General features: G+C 43.3%; 1 protein-coding gene across 4 annotated transcripts in view; it reads left to right on the top strand.

The window, feature by feature from the left end:
* Nucleotides 1-27,777, top strand: part of fam184ab (family with sequence similarity 184 member Ab) — a 440,896-nt gene that overhangs the window by 317,556 nt on the left and 95,563 nt on the right. For all 4 annotated transcript variants that reach the window (XM_060915808.1, XM_060915811.1, XM_060915809.1 and 1 more), the window contains exon 12: nt 25,782-25,935. In XM_060915808.1, coding sequence (XP_060771791.1) covers nt 25,782-25,935 — 154 coding nt within the window. The remainder of the gene's footprint in view (nt 1-25,781; nt 25,936-27,777) is intronic.

Below are 27,777 nucleotides of genomic sequence, written 5' to 3'. Positions count from 1 at the left end.
AATGGTGAAAGAAGAATAAAGTTAATGTTTTGGAATGGCCAAGTCAAAGTCCTGACCTTAATCCAATCGAAATGTTGTGGAAGGACCTGAAGCGAGCAGTTCATGTGAGGAAACCCACCAACATCCCAGAGTTGAAGCTGTTCTGTACGGAGGAATGGGCTAAAAGTCCTCCAAGCCAGTGTGCGGGACTGATCAACAGTTACCGGAAACGTTTAGCTGCAGTTATTGCTGCACAAGGGGGTCACACCAGATACTGAAAGCAAAGGTTCACATCCTCTTGCCACTCACAAATATGTAATATTGGATCATTTTCCTCAATAAATAAATGAGCAAGTATAATATTTTTGTCTCATTTGTTTAACTGGGTTCTCTTTATCTACTTTTAGGACTTGTGAGAAAATCTGATGATGTTTTAGTTCATATTTATGCAGAAATATAGACAATTCTAAAGGGTTCACAAAATTTCAAGCACCACTGTATTTACAAATGATGATGATGATAAAATATTGTTTATAACCTATATACTGTCTGACCCAGAGGGGCGGCACAGTGGTGTAGTGGTTAGCACTGTTACCTCACAGCAAGAAGGTTCTGGATTCAAACCCAGTGGCCGACGGGGGCCTTTCTGTGTGGAGTTTGCGTTTTCTCCCTGTGTCTGCGTGGGTTTCCTCCGGGTGCTCCGGTTTCCCCCACAGTCCAAAGGCATGTGGTTAGGTTAACTAGCTACTCTAAATTGTCCATGTGTGTTTTCCAAGCCCAGAAATGGGAGGGTTGTGGTAGGAAGGGCATCTGGCGTAGAACTATGCTCCAATTAATATGACAAGTGGATCACACAGTGCAGCAGTGTTTCGATAGCATTAATTCCCTCTGCATTGGACTGAAAAGAGCTCTGAATGGTCCCTTTATGGTCCAGCCTGTTATCTCAAGTCAAGTTTATTTGCATAGTGCTTTTAACAACAGACATTGTCACAAAGCAGTTTTACAGAAAATTAAAGACTTTAAACTTGAGCTAATTTTATCCCTAATTTATCTGCGGATTGAAACCACTCAGAAGTGCTGCTATGGTTCTTCACCTTCTCTGTATAGAATGAAAACTGAAGTGGTGTTAAGACAGAACCCTGAGGGACACTGGTAGTTAGGAGCAGTGTTGGGCACATTACTTTCAAAAAGTAATTAGTTATAGTTACTAGTTACTTTTCCCAAAAAGTAACGGAGTTAGTAACGGAGTTACTTTGTCATAAAAGTAACTAATTACCAGGGAAAGTAATTATTCCGTGACATTTTGTGTCCCCCCCACAAAAAAAAAAAATTCAATTAGTGTAATCATAATAAAAGTGAATGTTAAATGTGTTTAATGACCAAAATGGACACTTAACAGAACCAGTTAGTAACATTATCTACACTATATTAATATTTTTGTGGGACAATGTGAGATAAGACATCTATCAAATGTAATATATTTTTGTAGTTATTAAAATTGTTACTAATTACTGGCCACTGACGAGGACAAACGCTTTGTTCCTCGACATAATGTGCATTGCATGTAGACATTTTTGCCTTTTATTTCAAGTAATGAAAAGTAATGGCTGTATTTCTAATGTGAAAGCGCAGTGTTGGGCTGACCGCTCACCATCGCTGTGTCTTCTGATTGAAAGTGTGCGCAGTAGTGCAGTAGGCGGAGCCTACCTACGTATGTTGTCCAAATCTACTCTGATTGGCTGACTATGCCGTTGTCTCGCGTCTCCCCGCCCCACACTAAAGCAGAGTAAAGAAAGGCTGAACGAGCAGCGTGCCAGATGAAAACAGCTTTAATAAAGTAACGCAGAGCATTTTATTGTAAGTAACGGGAACGGAGTTATAACCATGTAAAAAGTAATTAGTTAGATTACTCGTTACTAAAAAAAAGTAACGCCGTTAGTAACGCCGTTTATTTCTAACGCCGTTATTCTCATCACTGGTTAGGAGCAATTGCTATTGAACTATATTCTTTGGGCTCTGTGTGTGTGTAAGACTGCCATTTACTTTCAAATTGCTGAGTGTAATAAAATTAACCTTCTTAGTATGAAAAAGCTGAGATCAATTAAAAAAAGAGCTCATTCAAAAGATTCTTGGTTGCACAGTCAATTAAGTAAAGAGTCCACACAAGCCCAAATTCCTCGTGACTGATAACCTTGAGGTTGATTTGTGTGAATTGGATTGCTCTGGGTTATAAAGTGAAATCCTGGTTGGAAAAGCATTTTTCCACTGGATGGCACGTTTCCTCAGACTTTCACATTAAATTAGAATAAATGTGATACACAGCTCTGTATGTCTAATCACCTTTTTATAATCAATGCCTTGCTCTGCACTGCTGACAGCGAGGAATACAATTCACAGCTTATAATGCCAAGAGGCCTCAGTGGTTAGGTTAAAATCCGACATCGAGCTGGCACGATTTCAATACAGTTAGGAAATTTAATAATCTCATGGTCTTGGTTTTACAGCTTATCCGTTATGGCTTGAACGTTTTCCAGCAGATCACGCAGACAACAGCTTTAGCTTTCATATAAACTTGAACTGCAGGTTAAACAGCTAGTTTTTTACTCATCAACACCTTTAAAAATGGGTTATTAATATTTAAAAAGATTGAAGGTAGAAAAGAAACGGCACTGGTGGTATTCAGTATCGTGTTAGAACTATCGAGTTTCAGTGCTAAATGGAGCGAATTGACCGCTCGACCAATGCAGTCTCTGGAAAGTTCTACCCAGCTACAGGGCCGTTAAAATAAGGGTCCTTTTCCATCTGTTTGTTCATTATTCAGTATGAGTGTGGGAGAGATCCATCAGCAGGGCTGGTTTTTACACATTACCGCTCTGAAGCCCAGCACCAGCATGGCTAAGCAGGCACTCTGGTTAAACAGGACAGTGTGCTGTTGATTTATTCACTGCTTTTTAATAAATAAGACGGGTTTAGTGGAGAACAAAGTGGGTTCTATCTCCTCTTTTTTTTTTTTTTTGTAGTGGTAAAGGTAGTGGAAAACAGCATTTTTTAAAATCCTCTTCATCGTGTCCAGATGAGATTTCTTTGTCCTATAGAGGAAATCTTTGAATACTGGAATGGTAGGAGAAGGGAGACAGGAGAAGGATTGCCTCATTTCCTATAAAGCACTGTCTTCCCAGGCAAAATAAGCCTATTTTCTGTACTGGAGATTTTTTTTTTTACTCCAACAACTCTTTAAAAAAAAAAAACTCACCAAACATCCCTGTAGCATTTTTTGCTGATGTTAGAAAACTACCTTTACTTTTCTTTGATTTATCCGGAAAGACCATACATACTTCCCACGAGCTGCACCAGAGAGAGTTGTTATTTTCTCTACCCACATTGGCCGAGGAGCCAGAGGAGAACATATGGTCCCAATGATCCTGCTTGGATAGAAAAGTGAAAAAGAAGGATAACAGACATAAACACAACCCTGTTATGTGTCCTGTTTTCATGAACTAACAATGAAAGCAGGTTCATTCTTGACATTTTTTTATGAGAGAACTAATCATGGATAAAATGTATTATGAAGATCAGCTCTCCAGTTAATACTGAGATATTGTTTTCTATGCAAAACCTCCTCCTGAGGCACTCATTGACTCCCAGCTAAGTGGGCTTCAATGGACATGTTCTCATAGGCTGTCCTGTCCATTGAGTTGAATGAATGAACGAACAGCGCAATACTGGTGGGAAATATTTGATATTTTGATTCATCACCAAGACTGATGAATAACGCAGGTGAATGTTCAATTGGTGCATTTTAATAAAATTTTAGGCGAGTCCGTACTTTCCATGTAGTGTTAAAGTGTGGCGTGTATGCCAAGTGTGACACTGATTGACTTGTGAATATTTCCAGTTTTCTCCATTAACACAAATCCGCACAAATCCAGAGAGACTCCTTCTGGCATCAGAGCACACTGAAACATTTCATTTCTGTTTTAATTGACATGTTAACAGGGCTAACTGCCTCATTAGCCTGCTGAACCTCATAGAATTTCACAGCTCATGCTGTCATCTCAGACTGCTGAATAACTGTAAGTAAAATGTGTGATTGTGTAAATCGAGGCCAGCTAACAGTCAGAAACATCAGTGACTTGAACTTCCATACACCTGGTGGAGAGATTACTTTTCCCACATAGTGCTGCCACTTATTGAATGTTTTGCTTGAGCCTAACTAAGCTAAAACAATAATGCAACGTACGTATGGCACTCAAGTTCAGTAGTTAATGGCAGTAACGCAGACACAGACGAGTTTATAAGTTTCCACATAGAATAATGACTATGTTATCCACTTTCTGAAGAAAGTGCCTGAGGTTTGAAAGTGAGTTGCGGTGGTTTCTCTTCACATCATACACAAAACATGTTGTTCGAGTCTGACGAGTGTCTTCATTTTCTTGACATGCTTAACTACAACCCTAATTCCAAAAAAGTTGGGACGCTGTGTAAACTGTAAATAAAAACAGAATGCAGTGATTTGCAAATCCTTTTTGACCTGAATTCAATTAATGCAATAAAGAGAAGAAGAAGAAGCCTTTATTTGTCACATGTATACAAGCACAGCAAAATTCTTCCTCTGCATTTAACCCATCTGAAGCAGTGAACACACACATAACCAGAGCAGTGGGCAGCTATGCTACAGTGCCCGGGGAGCAGTTGGGGGTTAAGTGCCTTGATCAAGGGCACTTCAGCTATAATACAGAAGGAAGGGAAAGTGCTGTTCATTCATTCAACTTCACTCACATTTTTCCTGCCGGTCCTGGGAATCAAACCAGTGACCCTTTCAGCCCAAAGCTGCTTCTATTAACCTTCAGGCCATGGTTGCCCACATGTAATGTTCAAACTGATTAAAGTTTATTGTTTCTTTGAAGTATGCACTCAGTCTGACTTTGATGCCTACAACACACTCCAAAAAAGTTGGGACGGGGCAGCAAAATACTGGGAAAGTTGTGGAATGCTTAAAAAATACCCGTTTGTAACATTCTACATGTAAACAGGTTCGTCGACGTCGATCGTGTAATTTCCATCATATAGGAATTGCTACGTTAAACAGCCAGTTGATCGTGTCTCGGTCCAACAATGCCAGGCCTCTATGGCCATGTGGGGTGCCAAAGGTCGGGCACTCATTGATGATGTGTGAGACCGTCTGGCTAGCCCCACATTGGCAGGCATCTGAGGGGCTTGCTCCTGTCATCTTCAGGAAGGACTTGGTCCTCCCCCAACCTGTTCGGAGGCGGTTGAGCCGAACCCATGCCTTCCATGGGAGGGTATGTCTAGGTGGTGTTGTAGAAGGGGTGCTGATGAAGGAGTGCAGGTTGGTGTTTAAGTCCTTCCATTCATCGCTCCATCTCCTTTCCATCCATGTGTCGGAGGCAGGGCCAGATCTTATAAGCTCGGCAGCTCTAGTGGCGAAATGTTGCCTCGAGATCCATTGGGGTGTGTCCTGCGGTGCTGAGATGATGCTATTTCCACCAGGTTGAATTGCCTTCTCTGCGAGTTTGAGGATCTGAAAGTCGCACCTTGTTTTTGATGGATGGATTCCGGATAGTACGGGTAGCATCTCTGTTGGAGTTGGCTTCAGAGTGCCAGAGATGATGCGCATTGCTTCGTTGAGGACAACATCGACTGATTTGGTGTGGATACTATGAGACCAGGCCGCTGCAGCATATTCGGCAGTAGAGTACACAAGTGCAAGGACTGATGTGCGCAATGTCGTGAAACTGGCTCCCCACTCTAGGCCACAGAGTTTCCTTATCAGGTTGACGCGCTTGGATGTTTTTTTGGTTACGTTCTTTAGGTGAGGCCCAAATGTTAAGCTGCGGTCAAGTGTGACGCCCAGGTAAACAGGTACAGGGTCGAATCTTAGCTTCTTGCCCTCCTTTCTCACTTCAAGCTCTGTTTTGGCAAGTCGGGTCGACAGGTGGTAGATCGAACAGATAGTCTTTGACTCGCTTACTTTCAGATGCCAAAGATGAAAGTAGCTGCAGAGAATAGATAAATCTGCCTCTAGGATGGTCTGGATCTCCTCATATGTTTTGGCTTGGGCCGCAATTGCACTGTCGTCCGCATATAGGTACTTAGTTGCCGAGGTGGCGGGGTAGACCGCGGTGTAGATGTTGAAGAGAATGGGAGCAAGTACGGATCCCTGTGGTAAGCCGTTTCGGAGCTGGCGATTTCTGCTTCGCTCACCGCTTGAGGTGGTGACATAGAAAGATCGGTTCTGGAGCATGAGCATAATGCAATTCATGAGCTTCACGTCAGGGATCATTTGTAGGAGCTTCAGATAGAGGCCACGATGCCACACGGTGTCGTAGGCGGCTGTTAGACCGATGTATACAACTTCAACTTTTTCTTTCTTCTGAAAGGCACCTTCTTTGTCATTTACAAGGCGAACTATTTGGTCTGTTGTGGATCTGCCTTTACGAAAGCCTGCCTGGGCTTGTGGAAGATTTGTTTCCACAATGCCGTTTATGCGCGCCAGGATTACTCTCTCCACCAGCTTGTATGGTATACAAAGCAGTGAGATTGGCCTGTAGCTCTTGGGATCTTCAGCAGGTTTCTTAGGTTTGAGGATAGCAACCACATTGGCCTTGCGCCAGATAGCAGGGATGGTCAGGGAAACACCCTATGGGGCTACCTGGATACCAATACTAATGGAGAGATGATTGCCCAATGGGCCGAAGCATCGGACCTCTACCTGCTCTATGACGCCAATGACGGCAAGTCGTTTTTCTCTGGCTGACACAAGACCTGGACTAACCCCGATCTATGTTTTGTCTCAAACTTATTGGCGAGCTCATGTAAAAGATCTGTACTGGATAAATTTCCCCGATCTGGGCACTGCCCAATTATAATCAGTACCGAAGTAGGGATGAACGTCAATAGTCTTGGGAAAAAGAGATGGAATTTTCGCAAAGCAGATTGGAGTAAATTTACTTCGCTCGCCAACTCGCTATCCTCCGAGCTCCCAGACCCCTCTTGACCAGCGTCAGAGACGTACAAGGCTTTCACATCCATGCTCAACTCAGCCGCTAAGGCCTCCATTCCCCGGGGCAGACGTAACAGCTATATCCCCTGCTGGGACAGTGAGTGCGAGGCAGCCTTCCAAGCCTATAACGCCGCTAGCATTGAGGAGAAACCATCCAAAAGTGACCACCTAATGCAGTAAACAGGTTAATTGGTCATTGGAAATGCTCAGTCTTTCACAAGCAAGGATGGGGCAAATAGTCTGACAGTTTAAGAGCAGCACTTCCATCCATTATCCATAACCGCTTATCCTGTGCAGGGTCGGGGGCAAGCTGGGGCCTATCCCAGCTGACTATGGGTGAGAGGTGGGGGACACTCTGGACAAGTCGCCAGGTCATCACAGGCCTGAACAATTCTCTATGAACAATTATAAGGAATTTAGTGATTTCACCATTGAGAATCCATAATATCAAAAAAATTCTGAGAATCTAGTGAAATCTCTGTATGTAAAGGGCAAGGCCAAAAACCAGCACTTGAACACCTGTGACCTTCGATCACTCAGGCAGCACTGTATTAAAAACCGACATGATTGAACAAAGGATATTACTACACAGGCTAAGGACCACTTCAGAAAACCATTGTCAGGAAACATGGTTCATCGCTGCATCTACAAATGCAAAGTGAAAGTCATTGTAGCAAATCCCTGATGTGGGTGGAGTACAGAAGCATGGCAGGAGGGACCTGAGGTTCTTACAAAATTTTATTTTATTTTTTTAAAAGAGAGATATCTAGCTTTTCAGCCTCACACACACACACACACACACACACACACACACACGCATTCTGGTCGGGAGCCTCTTTTCTCTGCTCTCCCCCTCCTTTTATGCTCTGTCCCTGTAACAAACACACACACGTTAATTGACAGCAGGTGGAATGACTTAGCTACTTACCTTCCCCGACCCCGCCCTCCATTCACAGACTGCTGCTTGGCCACGCCCCCGATGCCATATACCCCCACCGCCTGACTCAGGCCAGGGAGCCATCTGGCCTGAAGCTGACTCCCCCCCCTGACGGGACAGGAAGTCCACCACCACCATCTGTGCCCCCAGCCTGTGGATCACCTCGAACTTAAATGGCTGGAGGGCGAGATACCAACGGGTGATCTGCACACTGGCATCCTTCTTGCAGTGGAGCCACTGGAGGGGCGCGTGGTCTGAACAGAGAGTGAAAGGGCACCCCAGCAGGTAGTATTGGAGGGCGAGGACCGCCCACTTGATGGCAAGACATTCCTTCTCTATCATGCAGTATTTGCTCTCATGCATTGAGAGTTTCCGGCTGATGTACAGCGCGGGGCGCTCCTTGCCCTCCACCTTCTGGGACAAAATGGCCCCCAGCCCTCTGTCCGATGCATCAGTCGGCAAAATAAAGGGGAGAGAAAAGTCAGGGGAGTGTAAAAGTGGCCCCCCACACAGTGCAGCTTTTACCTCAGAGAAGGCCTGTTGGCACTGCTCCGTCCACTGGACCGGATCTGGAGCCCCCTTTTTAGTGAGATCGGTTAGGGGGCTGGTGACGTCCGAATAATTAGGTATAAACCTACGATAATAGCCAGCCAGCCCCAGGAACCGTCTCGCCTCCTTTTTGGTCTTGGGCCTCGGGCAGGCCGCAATCGCTGCAGTCTTGTTAATTTGGGGACGCACCTGCCCATGACCCAGGTGGAACCCAGATACCGTACTTCCACCCGCCCAATTGCACACTTTTTCAGGTTAGCTGTGAGGCCTGCACGCCTCAGCAACTTTAGAACGGCCCTCAGGTGTTCCAAGTGCCGCTGCCAATCATGGCTGTAGATTATTATATCATCCAGATATGCGGCCGTGTAGGCAGCGTGAGGGCGGAGGACCGTGTCCATAAGCCGCTGGAATGTAGCGGGCGCCCCAAATAACCCAAAAGGGAGCATGACAAATTGGTGTAATCCAAACAGTGTGGAAAAGGCCGTTTTCTCTCGGGATAGAGGAGTCAAGGGGATCTGCCAATATCCCTTTGTTAGATCCAATGTTGAATAAAAGCGAGCAGCACCTAACCGATCAAGCAACTCATCAATGCGAGGCATTGGGTATGCGTCAAATTTAGACACCGCGTTGGCCTTTCTATAGTCCATACAGAACCGGACCGACCCGTCGGTCTTGGGAACCAAGGTCTGTGGGACTCCTCGATTATGCCCATTTCGAGCATGGCCTTGAGTTCGTCCTGAACCACTTTTTTCTTGTGTTCAGGTAAGCGGTAAGGGCAGCTATGCACTACCACCCCCGGGGGCGTTTCGATGTGGTGTTCTATGAGGTGGGTACGACCAGGAAGGGGCGAGAACACGTCGGAAAATTCCTTTTGCAACTTGGCCACCTCCGTGAGTTGGGCCGATGAGAGGTGGTCTCCACAAGGGACCATAGTGGTCCGAGACGTTATCTTTTTCACCTCCAGCCCCAGCTCCGCCTTCTCCAGGACTACCAACGCCACGGGGACCCCCTCATTCCAGCATTTTAAAAGGTTGAGGTGGTAGATTTGCAATGCCCCACACCTATCCGTTCACCTCACTTCATAGTTGATGTCCCCGACTCGCCGTGTGACCTCGAAGGGCCCTTGCCACTTGGCGACTAATTTGGAGCTCGACGTGGGCAATAATACGAGCACTTTGTCTCCCAACTTGAACTCTCTAAGGCGCATGCTCCTGTCATACAGCCGGCTTTGATGTTCTTGTGCCTGCCGCAAATTCTCCTGGGTTAGGTGTGTGAGGGTGTGGAGTTTTGCATGCAGGTCAAGAACATTCTGGATTTCGTTTTTGCTAGGTGAAGGTCCCTCCTCCCAGTTTTCCCATAGCACGTCCAGAATACCATGCGGCTTACGCCCGTATAATAATTCAAAGTGAGAAAACCCTGTGGAGGCTTGCGAGACCTCTCGTACTGTGAATAACAGGGGTTCGAGCCACTTATCCCAATTACGTGCATTTTCACTTATGAATTTCCAGATTATGTTCTTGAGCGTTTGATTAAATCGCTCTACTAAGCCATCCGTTTGTGGGTGATAGACACTGGTGCGGATAGACTTAATCCCCAATAACCCATACAGCTCGCGCCGTGTGCGTGACATAAACGACGTGCCTTGGTCTGTCAGGATTTCTTTTGGAATCCCAACCCAGGAGATAAAGCGGAAGACCACTTCCACAATACTGCGTGCTGAGATATTGCGGAGAGGCACTGCTTCCGGATATCGCGTTGCATAGTCCACCAGAACTAGAATAAAGCGATACCCTTGTGCCGACCGATCTAATGGCCCGACGAGATCCATCCCAATTTGCTCAAATGGGGTCTCGATTAGAGGAAGAGGGTGCAAAGGCACTTTTGGAGTGGCCGCGGGATTTACTAATTGGCATGCATGGCATGCCGCACACCCCCGACAGACATCCCCGCGAATCCCTGGCCAATAGAACCAGGCCATTATTCGGGCTAGTGTTTTATCTTGCCCTAAGTGTCCAGCCATGGGATTAAAGTGAGCCGCATGGAATGCGAGTTCCCTGTGGCTCTTTGGGATTAACAACTGGGTTATTCGTTCACTAGTTTGAGTGTCCTGCATCACTTGGTACAATCTATCTTTAATAATAGCAAAATAAGGGAAGGTCAGTGCCGCGCTTGGCTGAAGAGTTTGACCATCGATTACTCTCACTTGGTCAAACACATGCCGCAGAGTCTCGTCTTGCAACTGCTCTAATGGGAAATCCCCAAGGGAATCCCCAAGAGAGGGAGGAGGAGTGGGCTGTTCCTCACTCTGACGCAGTGCTGACGTAGACGGCTCTGTGACAGCTTCTCCAGTCAACGCCACACCAGGATCTTCCCATGACCTACTAGTGCAGGACCCACTACGTGTTAAATATTTCATCAGCTTTTCAAACCCTGTCCAATCAGTACCCAAAATCAACGAGTGGGTGAGACGAAGGCTAACCGCCGCCTTTACTCTATGCATTTGGGCCTGGAATAGAATACGGACAGACGCTAAGGGATAATTTTGAACATCCCCATGCACACACAACACTTTCACCGCTTGTGTTCTCCCCGATGCCTCACCTTGCACCAGGCATTGGTGAATTGAGGTCTGATTACAACCGGAATCCACCAAAGCATGATATGTATCCCCTTGAACACTTACTGGTATGCGATACATTCTGGCCTGATCAGGGGCAGTCTCTGGCGTGTCGGGGATCCAGATCACAGCTTCCACCTTCCTTGCGTAACCCTGATTCTGGAGATGCCCCGGCTCCCCGCTGCACCAGCATACTGGCCCAGGCTTTCCCTCTGCACCGGTGTTAAGGGCGTCACTCACCTGAAGGGGGAAAGACACAGACACGGACGAGGGAAACGGGAGGACACCACGGGTGCGACGGGCCGGCTGGGAGGGAGTCGGCCCCTGCCTCCGCGGTGGGGGAATGGGGCCAGAGGGAGGGGAGGGAGAAGAGAAATGAGGAGAGGCACCTTCGCCTCGTCCACCTGTCGTCAGAACCGCCGCCAGATGGTCCTCCGCCAACTTGATGGCTCGCTGGAGCGATGCTGGGCTGTGACACTGGACCCATTCTGCCGTTCCTTCCGGAAGCCGGGAGATGAACTGTTCCAGTGCCACCAGGTCGATGATCCTGTCGGTGTCGCAGTCTTTCGCCCTCAGCCACCACCTGCAGGCGTCCCGGAGTTGTTGGCCAAATGCAAACGGTCGGCCGATCTCTTCCAGGGTCAGCTTTTGGAACCGCTGGTGATGTTGCTCCGGGGAGCGGTCGACCCGCTGCAAAATGGCCCTCTTGAGGTTGGCGTAGTTGAGCTGGCTGTCGGCAGGGAGCTGCTGTGCCACGAGCTGCGCCTTGCCTGTTGAGCGGGAGGAGGCGAGCCACGTGCTGCTCAATTGGCCACCCCTACGCTTGGGACGCTTGCTCAAAGAGAGCGATGAAGGTTTCAGGCTTGTCATGCAGGCCCATCTTCGTGAGGGTGACGTGAGGGGAGTCCAGGGTGGTAATGTTGGATGTCCTTGCCGACGCCAGCAGATGCTGGAACGCCTGGCGATCTTCCCGCTGGGCCAGCACCAAGGCTTCCAAGCCTTGTTCCTGGTCCTTCCAGAGGGCGGTCAGTGCTTGATGCTGGTTCTGCTGGGCAGCAGCGAGGGCATGGACGAGCTCCATAATTGGCGAGGACTCCATGGGGTGGTTCCCTTCTGTACTCGCTCCTGGGTTTCAGCAAAACTGTAGCAAATCCCTGATGTGGGTGGAGTACAGAAGCATGGCAGGCGGGACCTGAGGTTCTTACAAACTTCTTTTTTTTTTTAAAGAGAGATATCTAGCTTTTCAGCCTCACACATGCACACACACATGCATTCTGGTTGGGAGCCTCTTTTCTCTGCTCTCCCCCTCCTTTAATGCTCCGTCCCTGTAACAAACACACACACACATTAATTGACAGCAGGCGGAATGACTTAGCCACTTACCTTCCCCGACCCCGCCCTCCATTCACAGACTGCTGCTTGGCCACGCCCCCGCTGCCACAGTCATATATCAACAACATCCAAAAATGCTGCTGAATTGTCTTGGCCCAAGCTCATCTGAGATGGACTGATGCAAAATGGAAACCTATGCTGTGGTCTGACGAGTCCACATTTTAAATTGTTTTTGGAAATCATGGATATCATGTCTTCCAGGCTAAAGAGAAAAAGGACCATCCAGATTGTTATCAGTACAAAGTTCAAAAGCCACCATCTGTGAAGGCACCATTAATGCTGAAAAGTACATATGTTTTAGAGTAACAATGCTGCCAGCTAGATGATGCCTTTTTCAGGAACATCCCTGCTTATTCCAGCAAGACCATGCCAAGCCACATTCTGCATGTGTTACAAGAGCGTGGCTTCATAGTAAATGAGTGCAGGTGCTAAACTGACCTGCCAGCCTCCAATTGAAAATGGATGGTGCATTATGAAGTGTAAAATACAATAACAGAGACCTGGGACTGTTGAGCAACTGAAATTGTTGATCCAGGAAGAATGGAAAAGAATTTCTCTTTCAAAATATCAATAATTATTGTCCTCAGTTCCCAAATGTTTACTGAGTGTTGTTAAAAGGAAAGGTGATGTAATACAGTGGTAAACATGCCCCTGTCCCAATAAAGTTTATCAGTTTGAATATTATATATATTGTCTTTTGTATTGTATTCAACTGCATGTAGTTCGAAAAGGATTTGCAAATCATTGCATTCTGTTTTTATTTGTTTTACATAGCATCCCAACTTTCTTGGAATTGGGGTTGTACAAAGAATACTTACTTACTTACTTACTTACTTACTTACTTACTTACTTACTTACTTATGGTCCCCGTCATGGCTATCGATGGATGAAATGCGATCTTGATCTGACAGATGTATTTGTGATGACATCCTGAATTTTCAGGTGTGGGGGGGTTCCCGTGGGCTTTACCCTCACCCCATCATTCTTGCTGTGACACTTCCCATTTGCTTGAAGCTATAGTGATGTCATGATTGAAGAGTTCGTATGTTAAAAAATTCACTGCAGTGAGGGTGCTGGCCTCACTGCTGCTAGCAAGTAGGCTGCCCATCTTCCATACGGCATCCTTCTTTCAGAAACGCATGGAGTGGACTCACAGGGAGACACACATCACCAGGTGCGTGTCTAGAGAGAAATGGGTGGACTGTTGTTTGTCGGGCCTGTCCCCCAAGACCAAATCCGGCAAGGCTGAACCTGCTGAGGGTTTATAGGGACCCCCGCTGGCATGAGCTCTTGGGCTCACAGGGGCGCGCAAGCTACTACACTGCTACAAGGTCACAGTCCAAGTAGTAGAAATATGTGTAGATAGAGAGAATATAAAGCATATATACATTCCAAATAAAAATCTTTATTTTGCAAGAGTCAGTAGTACGTTTTTTTCCTCTTTCCATTCTGTGAAGCATGTTTGTTGAAAATATATACCAAATAATAAAAACGAGGTTTGCAAATGTCAGTAGCAAGTTTCTTTTCCTTTTCATCCCCCATTGGCTGAAAGGCCTGAAGGGGGATTATGTTGTGGCGATGTCCATCTGTCCATCCATCCCAGGAAGGGTGCTCACCTTCTGAAATCAACTCCTCTCGCAATTTGTGGAGGAATTTCACAAAACTTGACAAGAGGCATTGTTATACATCGGTAGTACGCATGTTGTTATTTTGTTCAATCGGTCGCCCTTGATTAACAGCCTTGTACTTTCACAATTTCATGAAAGTGTGCTTGCCTTCTGACATCAATTCCTCTCACAATTTTTGGATGAAAATTTTCCGAGAGTTTTAAATAACTTGTACTTTGACAATTTCATGAGGGTGGATGTTCTTCTGAAATCAATTTCCTCTCACAATTTGTGGAGGAATTTCACCAAACTTGGTAAAAGGCTTTGGTATATGACAGTTATACGCATATTGAATTTTCGCTTAATTTGGGCAAATTTTACCAGAGTTATGCCCTTGATTAACAACAAACTTGTACTTTGGCAATTTCATCAAGGTGTGCTTGCTTTCTGAAATCAACTTCCCTCACAATTTTTATCCCCCGCTGGCCAAAAGGCCCGAAGGGGGATTATGCCTTGGCGATGTCTGTCTGTCCGTCCCAGTAAGGGTGCTCACCTTCTGAAATCAACTCCTCTCACAATTTTTGAAGGAATTTCACGAAACTTAACAAGATTCTTTGTGATATGTTGGTAATACACATATTGCAATTGTGTTAAATTCAGTCACATTTTCCCAGAGTTATGGCCTAGTTGCCAGCGGGAAATATTGTGCTCTCAGAGCACTCTTGTTTTGTTTAAATATACATAACAAATAAAAAAAAAAACTTGAGTTACTTTCTTCTTTCCTTTCCTTTCTTTTCCTTTCCATGAAGCAGATTTCTTTAAATATACAATACTGTGCAAAAGTCTTTTATTTTATAACTTCTTCATTATGGAGTCAGTACAAAAGCAGTTTAGGTTTCCAAACTTTTTTTCCAGCATAAAATAAATGTTATAGAAAAATGTTTGTATGTTCTGTAAAGAAAGTGCAGTATATTGCATAAGAGACACTTTCCAAACAAAAAAACATAATGAAGGCTCCTGGGTTTTGGTGTAAAATTAAGACACGAGTGTGACAGTCAGTGTCTAAAAGAAAAGCTGGTTCTGTAAGATGCTCAATAAAACCTACAGCTCATTTCCTTATAAAACTGTACTCATTGTACCTGAGACTACTATTTTTTTTTAAAGCAAAGGGTCGTCTCACACCAAATATTGACTTTATTTCATTTATTATGGCTTACTGCTGATTTATAGTCGTTTTTTAATGTATAAACATTAAATTTCATTATTTTTGAAGGCATCTTTGCAATGGAATGGAAGAGTGCAAAATCACAGTTCAGTAATGTCTTTGAAATGTTAATCCAGTTGCCTGTTCAGACCAAAATCTGACCCACAAATCTGTCCGAGATCCTCATGAGTCTATATTGATTTGTGGGCCATTATATGCCAGTTGTATGAATGTTCTATATGTATACACTGCTTTCTCACTGAGTGTCATTCATTCAGTGCTGAGACATGGCAGCGTATGAGCCGTCCACTATTCATACCCTGCCAGTGTGTAACATCTCCAGAGGAGGGGAAGCTAGATCTCAAAGCCTATTCAGATGTGCTACCACACTAGTAACACTTGTGGAGGTGCAAATGGGATCCTGTCTTCTGGGACGGTTGCTACAGTGTTTGTACTGAACGTGCTGAGAATTCAGATGCGTCCTGGATGGTGCTGTGTGTTAAAATGAGGGAGAGAGTGAAAGCGAGATGGTTTGGGAGTCTTGTCAGTCAGACTGAAAACAGCGGCACAGCCCACAGCTCCTGAGGGAGAGTGTGTAGAGGGGTTTTGTGTGTTGGTTTGTGTACGTGTCGAATAGAAAGGCTGGGGCATGTCTCCTGATAGCTGTCTGGATGACTGATATGATTTGACCTTCTCAGTCTTACAAGTATTCCTGCAGAGACAGAGCTTCCGGCTGCGTGTCTTGTTTGGGCTTGAAGACCGATTTTATATCGTATACTTAAGCATGAGGTTGTAGCAGAGGCGACTGCTGTAAGACTACAAGGGAAGCTTCCTGTAAAATGTCACGAAATGTCTGTTAAATGTTAATTGTCTGTTAAATGTGTACAGTGGTGCTTGAAAGTTTGTGAACCCTTTAGAATTTTCTATATTTCTGCATAAATATGACCTAAAACATCATCAGATTTTCACACAAGTCCTAAAAGTAGATAAAGAGAACCCAGTTAAACAAATGAGACCAAAATATCATACTTGGTAATTTATTTATTGAGGAAAAGGATCCAATATTACATATGTGAGTGGCAAAAGTATGTGAACCTCTAGGATTAGCAGTTAATTTGAAGCTGAAATTAGAGTCGTGTTATGGGAGGTGAGATGTGGTGAGTAGGATCCAAGAGCAGAACACAGACCAGTAAATCCAATGATAAAAAAGATTTAATAGGAGTAAAAATAATCCAGAAAAAACTAGGGACAAAAAAAGAGGCAGGCAAGGACAAAAAACGCTAGCATAAAAATAGTCCAAACAAAAAACTTGAGACAAAAACGTAGCTCAACAAACATGAAAAAAGACCAAAAAAAAACGTAGTGCAAAAACTGTGACAAGGAACAGGCAAAACAGAGAGCAAAAATCCAAGAAGCAATAAGGGCGCAGAGACGACATGAAAACAGTACCAACGAGATGTTCTGACAAAGTCCCCTTCTGAGAACGGCCTTTTATACATAGCAGAGCAAACCAGGAAGTGAATGCCAGCAAGATGAAAGTCCCGTCCTGGATCCAGATTAGTGCTGAATTGGGAGATAATAAATCTCCAGAGTGGAAGTCCGGGGCGAAGCATGACAAGTCAGGTGTTATCAATCAATGGGATGACGATCAGGTGTGAGTGGGCACCCTGTTTTATTTAAAGAACAGGGATCTATCAAAGTCTGCTCTTCACAGCACATGTTTGTGGAAGTGTATCATGGCACGAACAAAGGAGATTTCTGAGGACCTCAGAAAAAGCGTTGTTGATGCTCATCAGGCTGGAAAAGGTTACAAAACCATCTCTAAAGAGTTTGGACTCCACCAATCCACAGTCAGACAGATTGTGTACAAATGGAGGAAATTCAAGACCATTGTTACCCTCCCCAGGAGTGGTCGACCAACAAAGATCACTCCAAGAGCAAGGCGTGTAATAGTCGGCGAGGTCACAAAGGACCCCAGGGTAACTCAGGGTTTCCCATACATAGACCATTGTGTGGCGCAGTGCCACACAATGGATTCCTATCACCACATCAGACTCGCGATTTTGAAAAAAAAAATTCCGTTGCGTATCGTTCCGTTCATTCATAGTGCTCTTTCTTCTCGTTCACGCGCGCGCACACACACCCACACACAGAGACAGAGAGAGAGGCGTGTGCACAGGCCTGCCGTTGCGCATATACCCGGACTGCAAGTAGGCCTGTTAGGCTAATTAAAAATAACGCAGCCTTCCCGATTCGCCTTCCAACCCCTTATTTTAAAAGGTAGCCTACGTCGTGCTCGTGATGAGCTTTATCATAGCCTTCTTGGCTTACATGAAACGGACATCCCTGAGTCAGGCTATAAACCAATTTTGATGCATACAGTAGCAGCTTGACGCGAGGAACCGGCCTTATTGCATTATCCCGTTTATCCTGCTTCAGCATTCATGCAAGTTATTAATAATGGCTTGACATTCACAATAAATAAGGATTTCCCACTAGCCTAAATAAAATGTTGTTATACTCGCAGGGATGCCTAGTTGATGCTGTCTGAAGCATAAAATCTGAATATTTTAAGAAACATCTTTATTAGCTTTATTGGCGAAGTAGAATTGCGAACGGGATTTCTCAGCTATGAATAGGGTAAGCACATAGAAATTCAGTATTCCTTTGTATTTTTTTTGATATAATGAAATTTGTAGTGCTTTGATGATGAAGAAAATGTACTTTTTTATCCATAGATTAAAACAGACCTCAGGAATAGGCTCAGCCTGCTTATGAATCTCCATAAATGGTCCCGAACCCAATGACTTCCCTTATGATAGGGCACTTGAGTTTTTTTTCAGGAAGCCATGGAGAATTAAATGTTCTGATAGGGCATGCAGGCTTTGCACCAATTAGGGTAATGCTTTTTCATTATTGTTAGTTGCTTTGGTGTTACCTTAAGTGGTTTCTTATATCTAATTATGATATTTTATTTTATTATTATTTTGTTGTTACATTATACTATTTATTTCATTTTACTATTGGTTGAGGTAAGTGTTGAGTTCAGTATTTAAAATAAAAACCTCCAGCTTGTTTTTTGCAATTTATTCCTTGAATGTCAACTAAAGAATGATTGAAAGATTGCCACCAAAAAGGCCAAAAACTAAGGTAAAAACTAAACTTCAACTTCAATTTTGGTGAGTAATTTTCATAAATTTAAAAGACAGGTTTTCCACCAACATCAAGCCCAGCAAACTAATGGCCTTCCCTGTAATGTAAAGTTGGGTCAAGGAATGAAACCAGGCAGGGTTCTGGTAAAAATTGTTTTAGCTGTCTTCTCTTAAAGAACTTAAAAGAATTTAGATTGAACTGAATAATCTCAAATGCTTCTTGTAGCTTTAAAATAGTCCCAGCAGGTGACTCTGAAGAAAAATACTATGTGTTTGAACACCGCCCGCTGTAAACACTTTGCATACACCCCAATGACCGACTCCACCGACCACCACGACACCACCGCGCACGATTCCCTCATTGGCACAGTGGAGCACCACAAATTGCTACCTGGTCTGTGGGAAACACTGTAACTTCTAAGCAACTGAAGGCCTCTCTCACATTGGCTAATGTTACTGTTCATGAGTCCACCATCAGGAGAACACTGAACAACAATGGTGTGCATGGCAGGGTTGCAAGGAGAAAACCACTGCTCTCCAAAAAGAACATTGCTGCTTGTCTGCAGTTTGCTAAAGATCGCGTGGACAAGCCAGAAGGCTATTGGAAAAATGTCCTGTGGACAGATGAGACCAAAATAGAACTTTTTGGTCTAAATGAGAAGCATTATGTTTGGAGAAAGGAAAACACTGCATTCCAGCATAAAAACCTTATCCCATCTGTGAAACATGGTGATGGGTGTATCATGGTTTGGGCCTGTTTTGCTGCATCTGGGCCAGGACGGCTTGCCGTCATTGATGGAATAATGAATGAATTCTGAATTATACCAGCGAGTTCTAAAGGAAAATGTCAGGACATCTGTCCATGAACTGAATCTCAAGAGAAGGTGGGTCATGCAGCAAGACAACAACCCTAAGCACACAAGTCGTTCTACCAAAGAATGGTTAAAGAAGAATAAAGTTAATGTTTTGGAATGGCCAAGTCAAAGTCCTGACCTTAATCCAATCGAAATGTTGTGGAAGGACCAGAAAATCTATATTTCTGCATAAATATGAGGTCATATTTATGCAGAAATATAAAAAATTCTAAAGGGTTCACAAACTTTCAAGCACCACTGTATTTACATGACTCTTATTCCAAATTGATATTTTGTGCTAGAAAGTGCTCAGCTTTATGGCTGGTTTGTTCAGCAGTTCTTTCTCGCTGGTCGTCATAATCTGATAATGTGTTTTGTTTTGTTTTTCCCACAGAGAAGCCTGTGGAAGCAAAACCCACTGAAAACCCATTGATGCTCAGCGTCTTTGTAGTTCAATGCCACTACGGGATAGGCTTTGATCTTAGAGACATTTATTGGACAATATTCTTTTAAAACGTAACTTCTGGACTCCCGGCTTCACTGGGGGTCTATGGAGAGTCGCTGACATTAAGGCGGGACTGGACACTGGGCTTCTGTATGATGACGGATGAGTGGAGGAACTCTCAAATCTCTTTTGAATGTCATGTGACTGACAGTGTTTTAAAATTATACGTCACATCGATCGGAGGGATTCAAGCTCAGTCCATCATGCGGTGTGTTGGCAAGTGAAGTCTTGAGACTAGCTGCTGCTCATTCTCGTTCTTTTCCTACCAATATGCAGTTCCTATTTCCATTTGTATATACTGTAAATGAAATTGTAAATATTTGTGAGTTTGTGAGTTTGTTACTTGCTTATGTTTCGGATCAGTAAAGGCTGTTTATTTTAAGGGGAAATCTCGCCAGCTAGCTAGCTATTAGCTGTGCAAAATGGGAAATGGCAAACGTTACTAATGTTGTTGACCTGATTTTGGAGAAGACCTGATTTTGATGCTCTTCCTTAAGCCCGATGCACACGAGCAACTTCCCATCACAAGCGTATTGCTATTTTTGGACGCAAGTTTCCCTTCTCGGGTAGCTGCATGCGTGCATTATCTGTGACCAGTGGGCGATTTGGGGAGGGGGATGCAAGTCACGTGGAAATCACTTTGCAGGCAGGGATTGGGTTAGCCTTTGGAGGTGATCACTTTGTTATCGCAAAGACACGCACACGCAACAATAGCTCTGCAACAAGTCAGCAACTGGCGATTTTTTTTTTTTGTCGTAGAATATCAAGCATGTTTGATACCTGCGATCTGTCACAGTTGACAAAAAAATCGTCATTGCAAATATCCGCAAACAAAGCAATTTTTCACTTGCATCAAAAAGTTGCACAACCAAGCGACGGAAAATCACCTGTGTGCGCCAGGCTTTATGAGGAGATGCTCAGAATTAAACAACATGGCAGATCAATGCCCAAAATTGATTTAATTCAAGAGTCAAGGAGGCACAATCACTCATTTCAGCTGTCTTGGTATGACAAAGTAAACTGGTTCACTGGGAGGGCTTTGACCAAGAGAATGTCCTGTTGGACTTGTCTCTTAATGAGACTGTGATGGAGTGCCCATCACTACAGTTGAGTATGTGCTCTGACTGCCATATGAACGAGCTTGGCTCTTTGGCGTTGTGGTCAGAGTGCAGGTTTGGTACCCTGTAGACCTGGGTTCAAGGCAGGATAAGGTCACTGTTCTCCTGCTTTGCTCCAGATGGTGTCAGGAGTGGGATGGCTTGCTGGAAGGCCATCGGAGGTGTGCCCTGTATACGAGGGATAGGTGGCCCTGTGTGAAGGACCCCAGAGATGGGTGAAGCATGAGTGGGTGGGGCACCCTGGTATGGGAGAAGTATGGCTGAGGGATGCCTGTGTGCACCTCCCAAAGGGGAGGGCAGTGTGACAGAATGCCTGTCACTACAGTTGAGGATGTGCTCTGCCATGCCAACAAGCCTGGCTCTTTGGTGTTGTGGTCAGGGTGCAGGTTTGGTACCCTGTAGACTTGGGTTCAAGGCAGAATAAGGTCACTGCTTTGCTACTGAGACCATCCCATTATTGGGTCAAAACTGGGTTTTGGAGATTTGGCCAACTTTGACAGGATATACAAAAGGCATAAGAAAAACAAAGAACACTTAAGTTCATGTGCACACTGAAGTTTACTTGGCAGAGTCAGAGTAGAACATGGCAGAATTCACATATAAATAACAACAAATAACAAATAATTGAAAAGTTTTATTTTGTAGACCTAAAACTGAGTTTCCCATATTTCAAAGACCACCAGCCGCTACTGCGTTGTAGGCATTGTAGCTTGAAAATCTAAAGTTTGACACTGATCCTGATTACTGAGGATAAACTAATAAGCCAGTTTAAAAGTTTTTAGCTATTAAACTTTAAGACTTGGTTTCAGTTTCAAGTCTCAGTTGGCTTTATTAGCTCACCAGCCGTAGGGCAGTGAGTTATTGCAATCATGCGGCACCCATCATCTGTCCGCCCACAATTCACAAAAAACGCTACTCCTCCCTGAGTTTTCAATGAATTTTGATTCTGATTGTTCTGTTTGGAAGATCTAATCCATCTGCACAAAAGTTACTCCCTGGTTTTGTGATTTCTCATTAACAAGTTGCTAGTTAGGCCGGTTAATGAACTTTGAGGAAAATCGCTACTCCTCCCTGAGTTTTCAATGGATTTTGATTCTGATTTCTTTTGTTTGGAAGATCTAATTTTTCTCATGAAGAACAAATTGGCTAATTATAAACGAGTCTGGTTTCTCATGGTACAGCCGTCTAAGCTACTGTCACTGATGCTCTGGTGTGTATAATGCAAGAAAAAAAAATTTTTTTGACAACTTTCCATCAAATTGAGTTTTTGAGGTGAAAATGATTTTATGTAATGATGGAAAATAGTCAACTTAGAGGTGGTAACAGAAATATCACACAAGACTGATTATTTTCCTCTAACAGCAAGTTGTGCAAGGGCACATATGTGAGATTAAATAAAGCAGGAAATGCAGTCAATGAAGAAAAAAAAATATTCGATGGAGGTGTCATCGAATAACAAATCAGTAAAGAAAGAATGTTCGAGATGGTGTTATTCTCATGCAAATGCAACAGGAAGTGGTAATGGCGAGAATGTGACCGTTTAGCCTCTTATTACAGTTTGACTTTTCCATTACTGACTACATAATCTGCAAACTACTAATGTTGATCATTTTTCAACTCCTTATTCTTCTCACTTAATAACACTACAAGATGGAACAGGAACAATGCAAGCTGTCACATGATGTTACAAGAACGTGCTATTTTGAATTGCTGTAATTTCCATCAAATGCAAGCATCACGTCACATTATTTCCTGGAAATACCAGAAAACTAGGAAACGTTGTCCTGCTCTGATACCATCCTGAAAATCCTGCCACATGACACTACACTTAGAAACAAACATGTTTTTCTAATCGTTAAAAAAAAAACCTTTCCATTATGTATTATATAGGGATTCAATGCTAATTTGATTCAGAGTGCCATGATGTGAGTATAAAATGATTCTTGACACATCTCAAGATCATTTATACATGATTTGTGCATTATTTATACTGTGCCATAACTTGACATTTGCAGTTGACCTGCTAATTTACAGTTATTTCACGAAATCAAGTCGTACATGAGCTGAAAGCCGACGAGGCACATAGCACTGAGTTGGCTATAAGCCATGTACAACGAGATTGAGTGGAATAACTGTTTTATTCTATCCACATTCACTGGATTTTAAGAAACAGAGCATTTTTACTTTTGCAATTTCAATAAATAAAAACTTTCGACAAAACGTCCAACAAAATAATTTCCGCTTAGAATGTAAACAAACTGGCGAAATGACAGTAGCAATTTGTGAAAAATGCTATAATAATAATTCTTGAAAAGTAAAAAAAGATACGTTCTTACCGTCAAATACTTTTATTCCAGATTTTGATCTTTTTTGGGTAGTTTTGTTTTCAAGTCAAGTTTTTATTTTGTCTTTGGTTTGTTCAGAAAAACACTCCGCCATTTTGTTTTTCTCTACTCATGGTATATAAAGCTAATAACCTAGTAGTAGAGTAGCAAATCAGAGCACACGATTGCTCATATCCAGTGAATGTGGATAGATTACATCACTTTGTCTTTTTATCCCCCGCTGGCCGAAAGGCCCGAAAGGGGATTATGTTGTGGTGATGTCTGTCCGTCTGTCTGTTCGTCCCAGAAAAAGGTACTCACCTTCTGAAATCAACTCCTCTCACAATTTTTGGAGGAATTTCACGAAACTTGACAAGAGGCATTGTTCTATGCCAGTAATATGCATATTGTAATTTCATTCAATTGGGACACATTTTGCCAGAGTTACAGCCCTTGATTACCAAAATTACGCTTTGACAATTTCATGAGAGTGTGTTTTCCTTTTGAAATCAACTCCTTTCACAATTTGTGGAGGAATTTCACCAAACTTGGTAGGATTCTTTGTTATATGTTGGTAGTACGCATACTGTAATTTCGTTAAATTCAGTCACATTTTACCAGATCCCTTGATGAACAACTTTGTACTTCCACAATGTGAAGGTGTGCTTGCCTTCTGACATCAACTCCTCTCACAATTTTTGGACGAATTTCTCGAAGCTTGGCAAAAGGCCTTGTTATATGACGGTAATCCGCATATTGTGATTTAATTTTGTCTAACAGTTTTCCCAGAGGGGCGGCACGGTGGTGTAGTGGTTAGCGCTGTCGCCTCACAGCAAGAAGGTCCGGGTTCGAGCCCCGTGGCCGGTGACGGCCTTTCTGTGCGGAGTTTGCATGTTCTCCCCGTGTCCGCGTGGGTTTCCTCCGGGTGCTCCGGTTTCCCCCACAGTCCAAAGACATGCAGGTTAGGTTAACTGGTGACTCTAAATTGACCGTAGGTGTGAATGTGAGTGTGAATGGTTGTCTGTGTCTATGTGTCGGCCCTGTGATGACCTGGCGACTTGTCCAGGGTGTACCCCGCCTTTCTCCCGTAGTCAGCTGGGATAGGCTCCAGCTTGCCTGCGACCCTGTAGAAGGATAAAGCGGCTAGAGATAATGAGATGAGATGAGTTTTCCCAGAGTTTTGACCCTTGATTAAATAACTTGTACTTTGACAATTTCATGAGGGTGTACGTTCTTCTGAAATCAACTCCTCTCACAATTTGTGAAGGAATTTCACCAAACTTGGTAAAAGGATTTGTTATATGACAGTTATACGCATATTGAAATTTCATTTAATTTGGGCACATTTTACCAGAGTTATGCTCTTGATTATTAACAGACTTGTACTTTGGCAATTTCATCAAGGTGTGCTTGCTTTCTGAAATCAACTTCCCTCACAATTTTTATCCCCCGCTAGCTGAAAGGCCCAAAGGGGGATTATGCTGTGGCGATGTCCATCTGTCCATCCCGGGAAGGGTGCTCACCTTCTGAAATCAACTCTTCTCACAATTTTTGGAGGAATTTTATGAAACTTGACAGGATTCTTTGTTATATGTTGGTAATATGCATATTGTAATTTCGTCCAATTCAGTTGCATTTTACCAGAGTTATGGCATAGTTACCAGTGGGGGATGTTGTGCTCTCCTAGCACTCCTGTTTGAGTTCTCTACATGCTCTGCACCTTGCTTGATTTCAGCGCTTCCTCCTTATTTTTGACTCATGATTACACACACTTTAAGCTCCACCCAATAAACTACACCACCACGTGGTGTCTTAGGTACTGTATCTTCAAATCTTCAGACTAGCTTGGCTCGAGTTTATCAAATTTATCGGCTTTTCTTTGAAACTATAAATAATACAACAGAATTCAAATCAGAATAATTTAAATAGAAAATTAACAACTAAGAATTGAATTTAAAAAAATTTCCCGCTGTTGATCAATTTGGATCCAGTTTCCCAAAAGTGTTGTGAACTTAAGACCATTTGTTGAGAGAAAGAGAGACTGAGAAAGAGAAACTCGTCTCTGGTTAGGGTGTTAGGTAAGAAGGTACCTTTGCTGACTTCTTTTTCTAACTTGTAAAGTGCAGATGCAGCAGATTAAGCTTTCCTAAAGCATCGAGAGACGTAATTGCCTCTACTTCCATTTCATTAGTGATTTCTACATCTGTCGTTGGTGGTAACATGACTGACCAGATTAGCACGACATAATGTCTGCTTCGCTTACACTGACAACCTGAACGGAACAGCCATTTAAAATCCACAATAAGTTGCTAATATGTGTAAGTGGTTTTTGATTTTTATGCAATTTTTCTGACCGACAAAGACTTATTAATGATCCCCAGGCTGCAAACTGCTTTAATTGATGGCTTTGGAGAAAGTCCATTAGAGTCCATGTCTAATTTGTGGTTACTAAAAGATTCTGTTTTAATAGAGTTTGCTTTCCGGAGATTTAAAAAGTGTGCGTGTGTGTGTTGGTGTAGGAGTTGGAGGAGCGTCTGCGGCAGCAGCATCACATGGAGCTGCAGTCCCTAAGAGAAGCCCACAGGCAGAAAATCGAGACGCTGAAGCAGCAGTCGGAGCAGGAGCTGCAGACGCTACGCTTCGAGCTGGAGGACGAGGGGAAAGCAATGCTAGGTAAGAAGCACAGCGACGGAGTCCGGGCTGAAGGACATCTGCCGTTTGCCCCTACTGAGAGGACACGGTGGATTTGAGCTCGGCTTTTTGGCGGGCAAATTTCAAGGCACACAATTTCTTCCAGCGTAACCACAGGGCAAAAATGTAAAACTTGTTTTGTTCCAGGCATACCGTAGCTTCAAGGACTCATCATCCACTCTGCATGCATCTCAGTTAGAAAAACAGGCTCTTGAAAGATAAATAAGGATTTGTAGCCAGTTAACATGGTTCTACTTGGAACCTACTGTGATAACGAAATGCTGTCACTAAGATTCTTTGTAGAAATGTTTTATTTTTAACTCCCTAACAGTTCTGCGAGTGAAGAATTCGCAGGAGTTATGAATAATCGAAAGGGTTAAATCAATAAATCCAAATATTTAAATGATATTAGCTGGCGTTGAGCGGTCTATCAGATATATTCCATTCAGCTAGCATGATATTGAACGAGTCAAAGACGAGTAGCTGAGTGGAATATATCTGATAGACCACAAACAAAAGTCATTATTATTATTATTATTATTATTATTATTATACATACTGGATTTATACTCTTTTCCAGTTTTTCGATGTCCGTTGGTATGTTTTTCTCTTGTAAATGGAGGGGGAACTGTCAGGGCCTTCTCAGCCTTCAGAGAAGGCCCAAACATATCAGCATTTCAAATGTTATATTTAATTTCTTTCATAATTTCATGATAATTATTCTCTTCCAATTCTAATTCGGCCTCATTTTCTATCAAATTTGCTGATAGGGTTACTGTACTGAAAACATTAAAATCGAGTTATCCAGTGAGATTTTTTTGTTTGTTGTCTCTAGGCTGAGAAGAGTTTAGAGCTGGCTCGCTCATTGATTAGGACTTCTTTGCCGGGACAGAAGGCCATGGCAGTGTATGTTTATGTAGGAAGTGACAGACGAATTAACCAATCATATTTTGATTTATAATGAGAGGGACCAAAAATGTATCGCCCTCGGCCTTCTCAAAGGCCAACATGAGCTTAATTGTGACTCGACGCCATCAGTGCAGCAGTGAAGTCCCCTACCAGCCAGTGTAGCGTTCATCAGTAGTGTTAGCGAATATTAATAAAGCAGTCAAGCCAGTGCTATCGAGAGCAAGTAGTACAGGCTAACGACCGAGAAACTAAGATTTCTGTCTCCAGACTCATCTTCCATGCTGCACGCTTGCTACAGTATTTTTCACTCAGACTTAAGTATTCATTTCCCTGTGTAATTTACTTCGTTACTTTTTAAATCAACATCGACAACTACAACCCCGATTCCAAAAAAGTTGTGACAAAGTACAAATTGTAAATAAAAACGGAATGCAATGATGTGGAAGTTTCAAACTTCCATATTTTATTCAGAATAGAACATAGATGACATATGTTTAAACTGAGAAAATGTATCATTTAAAGAGAAAAATTAGGTGATTTTAAATTTCATGACAACAGCACATCTCAAAAAAGTTGGGACAAGGCCATGTTTACCACTGTGAGACATCCCCTTTTCTCTTTACAACAGTCTGTAAACGTCTGGGGACTGAGGAGACAAGTTGCTCAAGTTTAGGGATAGGAATGTTAACCCATTCTTGTCTAATGTAGGATTCTAGTTGCTCAACTGTCTTAGGTCTTTTTTGTCGTATCTTCTGTTTTATGATGCGCCAAATGTTTTCTATGGGTGAAAGATCTGGACTGCAGGCTGGCCAGTTCAGTACCCGGACCCTTCTTCTACGCAGCCATGATGCTGTAATTGATGCAGTATGTGGTTTGGCATTGTCATGTTGGAAAATGCAAGGTCTTCCCTGAAAG

This window comes from Neoarius graeffei, chromosome 3 (assembly GCF_027579695.1).
Source record: "Neoarius graeffei isolate fNeoGra1 chromosome 3, fNeoGra1.pri, whole genome shotgun sequence".
NCBI classification, from domain to species: domain Eukaryota; kingdom Metazoa; phylum Chordata; class Actinopteri; order Siluriformes; family Ariidae; genus Neoarius; species Neoarius graeffei.
Note: the sequence above shows the minus strand (reverse complement) of the source record. Positions and strands in the feature narration are given on the sequence as shown.